This window comes from Paramormyrops kingsleyae, chromosome 12, assembly GCF_048594095.1.
Source record: "Paramormyrops kingsleyae isolate MSU_618 chromosome 12, PKINGS_0.4, whole genome shotgun sequence".
NCBI lineage: Eukaryota > Metazoa > Chordata > Actinopteri > Osteoglossiformes > Mormyridae > Paramormyrops > Paramormyrops kingsleyae.
In genome coordinates, this window is record NC_132808.1 from 25,675,596 (window position 1) to 25,686,418 (window position 10,823).

The 10,823-nt window shown below is 42.6% G+C and overlaps 1 protein-coding gene across 1 annotated transcript; it reads left to right on the forward strand.

The window, feature by feature from the left end:
* The first annotated feature begins 278 nt into the window (after positions 1-278).
* LOC111859282 (sodium/hydrogen exchanger 9B2-like) lies at positions 279-9,983 on the forward strand. The gene is made up of 13 exons (XM_072718456.1): positions 279-1,538; positions 3,409-3,548; positions 4,465-4,630; positions 5,265-5,435; positions 5,731-5,873; positions 5,994-6,121; positions 6,377-6,552; positions 6,813-6,919; positions 7,039-7,188; positions 7,850-7,958; positions 8,112-8,248; positions 8,756-8,957; positions 9,370-9,983. Exons 3-13 carry the CDS (start codon positions 4,468-4,470, stop codon positions 9,423-9,425), a joined length of 1,542 nt encoding a protein of 513 aa, XP_072574557.1. The 5' UTR covers positions 279-1,538; positions 3,409-3,548; positions 4,465-4,467; the 3' UTR covers positions 9,426-9,983.
* The last annotated feature ends 840 nt before the right edge of the window (positions 9,984-10,823 follow it).

Here is a 10,823-nt window from a genome sequence, read left to right on the forward strand (position 1 = left end):
GGGCACTAGGGATAACCAAAACACGCACATCCCCTTACCACGCTCAGTCGGACGGCATGGTAGAAAGATTGAACAGGACTCTAAAGGACCAACTGGCTAAGTACATTGCACAGACTGGTGGTGAATGGGACACGTTCTTGCCACAAGTTGAACTTGCATACAACTCCAGCATACATTCTAGCACAGGACTTTCCCCTTTTTTTCTTGTGCATGGCAGGGAACCCAACTTACCCTTGGATGTTATATTGAACTGTAGCCCAGCCCTGACTTCACCTACCCCAGGTACACCGGCAGCTTATGCCACTCACCTTACTTCGCGTTTGACTCGTGCTTTCACAGATGCAGCTCGACATTCTACAGCAAGTAAGATACATCAAAAGGCACAATATGACAAGAAAGTTGTGTTTCATCCTCACGAGCCGGGAAATCTTGTTCTCCTGGATGATCCAGCGCAGAAAATGAATAAATTGGCTCCAAGATGGAAAGGGCCGTTTGTCATTTTGAAATGTCTGGCTAAGGCTGGATATCCTGGTGTGACTTACGAGATCACAGATCCTAGGACCGCACATTCACGAACATGGATTGTACACCACAACAGACTCAAACCTTACAAAGGGACTTTGCAGGCCATGCAGAGTCATGGACAGACACGTGCACCTGGATTTGACAGTGTCCCTCTTCCAGCCCCTTCCCTCACTGCTTTATCGGGGGCTTTGCCTTTTTGTCCTCCTACTCCTCCTCATGTGCCTTCTGGGCCTGTGCGGCCTTTGTCGTCCGCCCCTGCAGTTGGGATTTCTCCTCGGGGTGCCCCTCTTTCCCCCTGTCCCTTTGACCCGCCTTCATTGCCTACAGGTTTTGTGGCCCCGTCACCTTCCCCGGTTGCCCAACCTGTTGTGTCTCGTTCTGGGCGTGTGATTCGTCAACCGCTTAAGTACAGAGACTTTGTCACTTGATATGGGTTCCTTGCAGTTGTGTACTGTGCTCTGTTGCTTGTTTGGTACATTCTGCTGTTTTTCTGCATTTTACAGTTTATTGATGTTGGGTGGATTGCAGACGTTTCATGCCGGTTCTGGTTCCTTATCTGGTGCATTGTGATATGCCATGCTTTGTGTTTGCTTCTTGTGTGTTCTCCCGTGCATTCCTTCGGCAATTGGTTCTGAAATGGGGACATTTCCATTGGTGGCAGGGGAAGACTGTAACCTTTATTGGGGCAAAGATATTCTTATTTGAGTATGAAGGGTAATTTATGTTAGGCAGTAATTATTTATTTAATTATTATTGGACTGCAGTAATATTATTTTATAATGACACATTTGTTATATCTAGTAATTATTTTATTCATGCACTGCTTTACCATATTGTATTATTTTGGTTCCTATGTGCTAGTGTTCTGGGGGGTGCCGTTTTGGGGGGAACACTTGAGGGAGAGAGCTAAAAAATAAAGCCGTTGTGGTTATTCTGCAAGGAAGACTACAAAAACATCATCAATACTCTTTACTTCATTGTAACCCGTGTTATACCCACAGCCTCTGAGACTGGTGAGAGTCGAAATAATAGGGTTACATTTGTTTTACAGCGCTATGCGACTCTTTTGTCTGCTGTTGTACCGTGTCTTGAGATCTGAAGTTACATGTGCACGCGAGTGCTTTCTCTTGCCAGTGAGCTTTACATACTGTAATGTAGAGCCTTGCAGTGTTGAAACTGGTGTCTTAGACACAAATAAGTATCAGTTTGCTAATGAAAAATGATCAGTCAGTGTCAATGAGTAAGTGGGAACCGACTGTCATTCAGAATTGTGGAGCTCAGGAGCAGACTGACACTGACATACTGACAATGTATCTAAGCAATTCGGCTCTCATGATGAAAAAGATGCTGATTGTACTTTTCATTTTTGGTGGCACTGACTTATTCATTGGTGGAATGATTTGCTTTTGAGACATGAACTAATTGTTTTGGGTACGTTACAGGCTTTTTCAGCTAAACCATAGTGTTGTACTGTATGCATGAATTGTTTTGAGAAATTCTCTTATAGTCTTGCAAATGCTAAGCATGCTTCATGAAATGTGCCTAAGCAATTGATAAAAACTGTAAATGTCTGGTTACGAGATGGAGGTCAGTTCCTGTGAGCAGCTTCTTTTCCTGAGTGCCTTTAATGCTACAGTATGATATTCTGACTGCATATAAAAAAACTACCTTCTAAAAGCTACATGACAAATAAAGTCAAGCTGAATTACACCTTCAGTGCAAATAAATATCAATATTTTAAATCAATTCATGAAAGCATTGCATGCAATATGGAGAAAGTAAGGGATGGTGATTTGGGATTTACATGAAGGCCCTTCGGTTTGTAAATAGACCAGCTATTTTTAACATTTTGTTTAATTTTGATCTGAAGTTATTACTCATAGTAACACAAGACTCCAAGATTGGTTACATTTACATGTATTTCACAAAAATATGTTATTCTAATTCAGGTCTGGATGCTGTTCAGCCAAATGGCTATTTCAATATTAGTTGAATTACTAGAAATTGTGGCCATAAGTGGAAATTAGCGGGAGAACATTTTAAAATCAATTTCAGAAAGCACTTCTTTACACAGCGTGTAGTTAGAGTATGGAATTGTCTTCCTGTTAGTGTAGCAGAAGCTAAAACCCTGGGTTCCTTCAAATCAGAGCTAGATAACATTTTAATAACTCTGAGCTATTAGTTAAGTTCTCCCCAAATGCGCTTGATGGGCTGAATGGCCTCCTCTCCTTTGTAAATTTCTTATGTTCTTATGTTAGTATAATTTAAAAACACCAATAAGACATAACATTAAATCCTCTGACTGGTGAAGTGAATAACATAGATTATCTCATTACAAGGAGACAGGGGTCAAGATTGAGGGCATTCCTTGCAAAATGGTGGGGGTGGGGTCAATAATGGAGACAGGGATGAAGGGTGCAAATTCACATTTATAGCAGCCTTACAAACTAATCAGAGACAGCAGCTACAGTATACAGACCACACCTCTTTAGAACATTGGAGGAAGCCATAATACCCGAAAGAAGCCCAGGTGAATCACAGTGAATTCCAGCCTCCACAAACACTGAACATAAAGGGCTCAACCCCACAGTGCTGGAGGTGTGAGGCCACCGTATTTCTGTTCTTTTAGGAGGCAAATTTTCTGTTAGCCGGGTATTCATTAAAGTTAAGCAGATATTGCCATCTAGTGGAATATAACAATAGTTTACCAACCTGGGTGATTTAAAAAAAGACATTTGCAGAAAATGCTTGCTAGTTAAGAGGGATTAAACGGTACCTTGAAAGTAATGTGTAGTTCTGTCAGAGGATTTCTTCCTTCTGTAGGAGCAGAAGCTGAGGGGCTTTGCTAATTCCACCATAAGTGAAGCTCATCTTTTCCATTAGAAGTCAGAGTCAGCAGACGAATGTTCCACACGCTTGTGAGTCAGCTAGTGGAAGTGCACTGTATACTTCCATGAGCATCACAGAGAAGCTTCATACCCCACAGACCATCTCAGTAAGGAGGCTCTATCTTCAGATTCCAGGTAAATGTACTTCTTGATCCACTTTTGCCTGCTTTTTATGCTCTGGAGGTTTACTGTTGTCTGACGCATTCAGAGATGATTACAAGTTTGGCTGCATTTCCTTCTACAATCTCCAATTATGTGATTCCCTTGGAAAGCAGTAACAAGTACAGGAAATCCTGAATAAAAGTTTCAAAAATTACTTTACAATTTACTGTACAATTGATACAATTCACTATATCCTACTATTGCAATTGAGGCATTCATTCTATTGTAGTGGTGTGTTGGAGCCCATGTGACAGCATAAGCAGGCTTCACTGCCGGCCGGCGCCCCTTCATACGTCACCAGTGATAGCCATCGATGGGGGGGGGGGGCTGCTGGTAATAGCCGTCGATGGAGGGGGGGGGGTGGTCGGGGCATGCCAGTGATAGCTGTCGATGGGGTGGGGGGGGCTGCCGGTAATAGCCGTAGATGGGGGGGCTGGATAAACTTTACAGGTGGGCGGTGGCATGTGGAATGTTCTGCATGTCATTGCTTCCTCTTTTGCTATTTGACTTCCTGTCTGCAAGTGCCCACCTGCTTTTAGAATTGAACTACTTTTTGTGTGGAAATGCTTTTTTGTTGTAATTACAAGGTGTGTTTTATCTTAATTTGGCTTTGAGTGAAATTGTTTTTTCATTAAAATGATATATTTTCAATTAATTTAATACTTATTTAATGTAATTTAATATTGACCTTACATGAAAAATAATACCAGCCAATAATATTATGTGCATAATTGCACATTTATTTATATTCATGCAAAAAACTGAAGATGTATTAAGGAATCTGGTAGCTAAAAAACAAACAGAAACATGTAAGAAGAAGAACCGATAATGTATTCTGTAATATTGTTTTTTCATTTATTAATTAGTCTATATTTTTGTATTTGTTCAGGTCATGGATGATATCCAAGTGAATGAGCTTGTTAAGCACCCCGAGATCTCCATGGTAACGGAGCACAGCGATACCTCCGATGTCAATGCAAATGCTGGCAGTACAAAAGCACAACAGTCATCACACTGCCCACCAAAGGGGCTCCTTGCCTCAGTCATCACTAAAGGTAACATGAAACACCATTCAGGATCCAGCCCTGCACTCTAAAATGCATCAAAGGATGGAGGATCCCCATGGCAGTTGCTGGATTACATGTGAAGCATAATTTTTAGTCTTACTTATGAGTACTGAACTGTAGTCTTCCAGAGCCAAAATAATTGCATCATGTACCTAATAGGTACTAAGACAATTAAAGGTTCTTGATATGAGTGATATCATTTTTTTTTTCCATTAGAATTATCTAAAATTGAAGTATGCTTTAAATAAAATAAATAAAACAGCTTATAAAGTTGTAACACACTATCTCAGGAAGCACTGAATGAGCACAGAAACTTTTGGATGGCACGCTGGTTCATCTCAATCGCACACTCTTAGAGATTGAAGCATGTATTTTGGGCTGTGGAGAAAACCTCTGCAAAGACTGAAAACTAAAACAATAAAAACATTTAAATAAGTATGTCAACCTCTGCCCTCAGCTGTAGCATGTGTCCTCAGATTTCTGAGGGACCAGTCTTGGTCATCTACACCTCAAATACTAACTAGTGTTGGACTAGTGTTGCTGGTATTTTAATCTATGCACAGAAGTTGACATGACCGATTCCTTATGGCTGGTATGTAGTTAAATGTGCTCTTCCTGTTAGTGGCCATGGCGCTTGTGCTGTTCGGAGCAGTGTGGTCCATCACAGAGAAGGAGTGTCTTCCTGGGGGGAATCTCTTTGGGATCGTGGTGTTATTTATCACCGCCGTCTGCGGGGGGAAGCTCATGGCTCTCATCCAGTGCCGCTCTCTTCCCCCTTGCCCCCCCCTCCTTGGTAAGTGACGTCAAAAAAAGGAGGACGCCTCAGAGGTACACTATCTGAATGTTGCATAATTTTTCATGTCTTTGTGTTTAAAATTTGTAATAATATTGATGTCATAATCAAATACATATTTTACATGTGCTATGCTGATGCATATGACAGGGGTTTGTACTGCGAAACCCACTACAGCTCTCAGCTTTGTATCCCACTCTTTTGGAGGTTTGAGGTCTGCAGTGTCCGGCTCAGGAAAAGCTGATGACCTGGATGGCATTTGCAGTGATGATGCTAATACTCTGTGTGCATACAGGAATGCTGCTGGCTGGTGTTCTCTTACACAATGTTCCTGTGGTGTCTGAGGCAGTTTACATTGACTTCAGATGGTCAGCATCCCTGAGGAATACTGCCCTTGCTGTCATACTGACCAGAGCTGGGCTGGGACTGGACGGTGCTGTATGTTCCTCCAGCTGATAAGATATTTTCTTATTACTCGTATTAACTGTTGAGTGTCTTACACCGATAAACACACATAAAGCAGAGATTCTGCAGATTTGCCTCGGTTTCTTTCCCCAGGCCTTGAGGAAGCTGAAGGCAGTGTGTGTGCGTGTCGCAGTGGGGCCCTGTATAGTGGAAGCCTGCACTGTAGCAGTAGTGTCTCACTTCCTGATGAGTCTGCCCTGGATCTGGGGTTTCCTTCTAGGGTAAGAATGCCACCTTAGTGGGAAACACATTCCAAGGTTTCCGGACCTTTCTTTGAGTGCAGATGGACTCACATTCACTTCATATAGTTGGAAGGGCTAAAATATGCTTCCATTTTCAGAATAAACACAAAATGAATGTGAAAGTTCAGTTCCTGGCAAAGCATTTAGATGCATTCATGGATGGCAGTAAACCTGAGCCCTAGCGTTCCTCAGAATGCCCACCTCCTGGATCAGCACTTCCCATCTCCTCCGCAGGTTTGTGCTCAGCGCAGTGTCTCCGGCAGTGGTGGTTCCCTCCATGCTGCTTCTGCAGAAGGAAGGATTTGGGGTAGAGAAGGGGATCCCCACGCTGCTGATGGCTGCGGGGAGCTTTGATGACATCCTGGCCATCACGGGCTTCACCGCCTGCCTGGGCATGGCCTTTGCCACAGGTACAGTTTCTATTCAAGCCATCATTTGTTGTGCATGACATGTTTAATTGTTCAGCTCACATCAAAGTCACATAAAACAGGCTATGTATCGATTTTGTTTTTGCTGAATCTCAACACAGATTCAGCATTTACCCTCCCATGGTTAAAAGCCTGTACCCTGACATGCCTTGATGTGCTGGGCTTTTTATGTTCTGCTTCAGTGGGGTTTACGTCTTACGCTCGCTGTGTCCTGCTTTAACACACCTGGCTGCTCTGTGCAGGGGCTACCTGGTACAATGTACTCAAGTGCTTTCTGGAGGTGATTGCTGGCCTGATTGCTGGTGCCATTATGGGTTTTTTTCTCCGATTCTTTCCCAGTGAGGATCAGGTACTTGCCTTGGACACTTTCTTTATTCTGTATTACTCTGTATTTATTTTTCAAGCCACAACACTTCTATGAGAGAAATTGTGTTGGGTTACATGCTGTCTCCTTTTCTCCTGCTCCAGGGGCAGCTGGTGATGAGGCGTTCCTTCCTGCTCTTGGGTCTCTCTGTCCTGGCGGTCTTTGGGAGCCGCATTGCGGGTTTTTCGGGGGCCGGGGGTCTCTGCACCCTGGTCATGGCCTTCCTGGCCGGACTGAGCTGGCGGGAGTCAAAGGTCAGTGTGAAGTTAAGACTGTGGCAGCAGGTGGGGTGAGTAGCTGTTCCTAGCTCTTTTTCATTGGGGTTTCTCCTGAAGCACTGTATCGTTGGAGTTTCTCCTGAAGCTCTGTATCGTTGGGGTTTCTCCTGAAGCTCTGTATCGTTGGGGTTTCTCCTGAAGCACTGTATCGTTGGGGTTTCTCCTGAAGCTCTGTATCGTTGGAGTTTCTCCTGAAGCTCTGTATCGTTGGGGTTTCTCCTGAAGCTCTGTTTCATTGGGGTTTCTCCTGAAGCTCTGTATCATTGGGGTTTCTCCTGAAGCTCTGATCGCACCGTGAGCACATAGCCGCCTGTCCACTGTGCTGGTGGGACCCAGAGGTGCCATCATCAGACTGCAAACACCCCCACTTCCCAGGGATCTCTACCTATGGGTTTCTTGGCCTGTGGGAAATTAATGAGAATAAAGTGCTGTGTAAGCATTTAATACAGGCATTGACCTTGATATAGAGGAACAACTTCTTATATGGGCCATTTAAAATTTAAATTTAGTAGTTAAATAATGACTTATAATGATGATATAGTAATAATGATAATGTGAGTTTGGTTCCATAAACGAGGCTGGTGAGTTTGTCTGAAGCCCCTTCTGGGAGTCATGTTAGATCCCATAATCCATGCAGGTTCCTGTGGCAGCTGTCGTTGGGAGATTCTGGGATGTTTTCCAGCCACTGCTTTTTGGGTTGATTGGTGCAGAAATTACAATTTCCACCCTGGATCTGAACACTGTGGGTCAGTACAACAAATGAATATATATATTATTGAATAATGTGAAGTACAGAAAGGACACTGTGGATTATATCCTGCTCTCTGATTCCCTCCCCTGTCACTGGCTGTATAACCCTTGTCCAAACCTGCCCAGACCCTGAACATTTGTGCCTTCAGCTCTGGGTCTAGCAACTCTCAGCACTGGGCTCGTTGTACGAGTTCTGTTCACTTTCACCATGGTCCTGTTTGCGGGCTTCACTTTCAAGGAGAAGGTCTTCATCGCTCTGGCTTGGCTCCCAAAGGCAACAGTACAGGTGTGTTTTACTTTGATCTGTTTGAAAACTGAAGACAATACACATCCATCTGAGTGAACGTAATCCGTTCCAGACATGGAGGAGCTGTAAGAAATGCTCTTAATAAATCTGCCATTTTCTTTATATAATGCATTGTATTACACTAACTAGTATGGGGCAGTGGTGGCCTAATGGTTAGGGAAGCGCACTTCAAATCCCAGACTAGCAAGGTACCACTGAGGTACCCGGAGCAAAGTACCGCCCTCAAGCACTGCTCCCCGGGCGCTGAATTAGCTGCCCCCTGCAATGTCACAATACGGGTTATATGTAGAGGACACATTTTGTTGTTGTGCACTGTGTGCTGTGGTGTGTCAACACTGGTCACCAAATTCTAATTTTCGTAAGAGAACTCTTGGTAATACAATATGTTCCTCCAGCTGCTGGAAGATATTTTCTTATTACTCGTATTAACTGTTGAGTGTCTTACGCCGATTATGGATTATTTTTAACAACTGAATTCATATTGAGGCTGCCATTGGCTCCACGGCCCTGGACATGGCCCGAGCTCAGGGGGACGCTGTCCTAGAGAAGTTTGGCATGGACATCCTCACAGTGACAGTGCTGGCCATCCTCACCACTGCTCCCATAGGGGCTCTGAGCATCAGCCTGGGCGGCCCACGGCTGCTGCAGAGGTCCACAACCACCTCACCAGAAAACCCACGCCCAGAAGGTGACCATACTTACACACAAGCTTTACAGCAGAGGTGGACATTTCAGGTCCAGAGAGTAAAAATCCAGACCAAGATTTTGTTTCAACCAACCAGCTGAGTGCTCTGTAACTGTGACTCTATTCTCAACTGGTTGGTATAAACAAAATGTTGGTCTGGATTTTTACTTTCTGGACCTGACATGACCACCTGACACAAGGCCTGTGTGAATTTTGCAAGAGAAAACAATCCTATAGACATGCAAGAAATGGGTAACTGTTCAAAAAAAAAAAAGCTAAATTAAAATACAGTATATGAATAGAATTTAAGAAAGTTGTGGGTTGCTCAGATGTCAATAGGCTGTATATTTGATCTTTTTAATTCTATATTATAAAATAATGCTAAATTAAGTGCACTTATTAATACTGAATGCAGAAAGTCCAGAAGACCCAGTTGCTGTGCCATCTGTGACAAGTGACGGTTCAATTTGACACCATTGGGACGGCAGAAACCAAGCTACCACGCATCCAGAAGACTTACAGTAAAAGCCAATGAATATGATTTATCTTCCTGTTATGGCATTCCTGCTTGCTGAGATGCACTAATGATACTGCTATTTTAATTACCATGTGTAGATACACATATTGTTTATGTTTTCTGTGTTCATTTGATACAACAGCCATGTGAGACTGCCTAAAGCATTTAATCAATGCTCTTGCAGAGTATGACACAGTTTGCAATTAATGATATAAAACGTTTGTATAAAACGATACAAACGTGAAAACTATCCAAGAGGCGGAGAGGTAAGCGACATTCCTTTTGGACAATCCTTATATTTGGCTTAAGTAATTTGGCTAATGAAAAAAGATTGCATTGTGGAACAGCCCCTCCCCGTTCTCCGCCACTCCTGTTTTGTGTCCAACCAAAATTTCAGTTAAATATGAAGGAAAAACAGCACTGGAGATTCATGCAAAAACAAAAGCACCAAAGTTTTGTGTTAAGCAAACGCAAAAATTTAAGATAATTAAATAAAAATAAAAACTTGAAATTATCATGCTTGGAGTTTAAAGCATTCGTTTTAACTTTCCATTGAGGTTTTATATTTCTTTTTTATATAAAGAAGACAAGCAGAGGTTAGGGGTAACAAATAAAGAAAAAAAGGACCAAAAAGATTGCCGCACAAAAAATAATAAACAATGCAAAGAAAACAAAACTATAATAATAATAAAAGAACAATGACGATCAAGCATGTCTGTATGCCACTACCTTTGTATGTGTGTACTATTGGTTATGTGTGTGTGCGTGTGTGGCGTAGAAATAAGTGTGGATGTATACCTGTGTATGTATATATGCGTGTATTTATCATAATTATAATTTAGCCCATTCCAATTAGCTCACAAGTATATACACGCTACAGCAGGCTATATATTTAATATATATTTATACGATTAACGTATAGCACCAACAGTTTATTTATTTATTTACATTATTTATTACTATAGGCTACAAATAAATATACAGAATATTCACACGTTAACGATCACAAGTTTTATTAGTCAACATTTTGCCGTACAAACCGATCCTCACTCGTGGCAATACTTATTCTGGCCAATAGATGTCACTGCACTACATAATACGTGTAGCGCCCATAGACTCAGAGAACGACCGAAAGGCCCAGTGAACCGGAAGGTTCAGTGAACGATGTGAACCAAGTGAACTGGTGAACCGAAGAACCACTGAATGAACGAGTGAATGAAAAGACCCGGTGAGCGAAAAAGACCCGAAAAAATCTCCGTGGGGACGCTGAAAGAACTGGTGAACGACTGGACCCGATGACTATTGTAATCAGGGGGTCTTCCAGTTCAGCTTATCGTTCTGAACTGCAGTAA

Coding starts and splice junctions, on each gene's coding strand:
- LOC111859282 (XM_072718456.1), top strand. CDS start 4,468: ATGGATGATATCCAAGTGAATGAGCTTGTTAAGCACCCCGAGATCTCC. Junction 6,553..6,812: donor GGGCATGGCCTTTGCCACAG/GTACAGTTTCTA, acceptor TGCTCTGTGCAG/GGGCTACCTGGTACAATGTA. Junction 6,920..7,038: donor TCTTTCCCAGTGAGGATCAG/GTACTTGCCTTG, acceptor CTCCTGCTCCAG/GGGCAGCTGGTGATGAGGCG.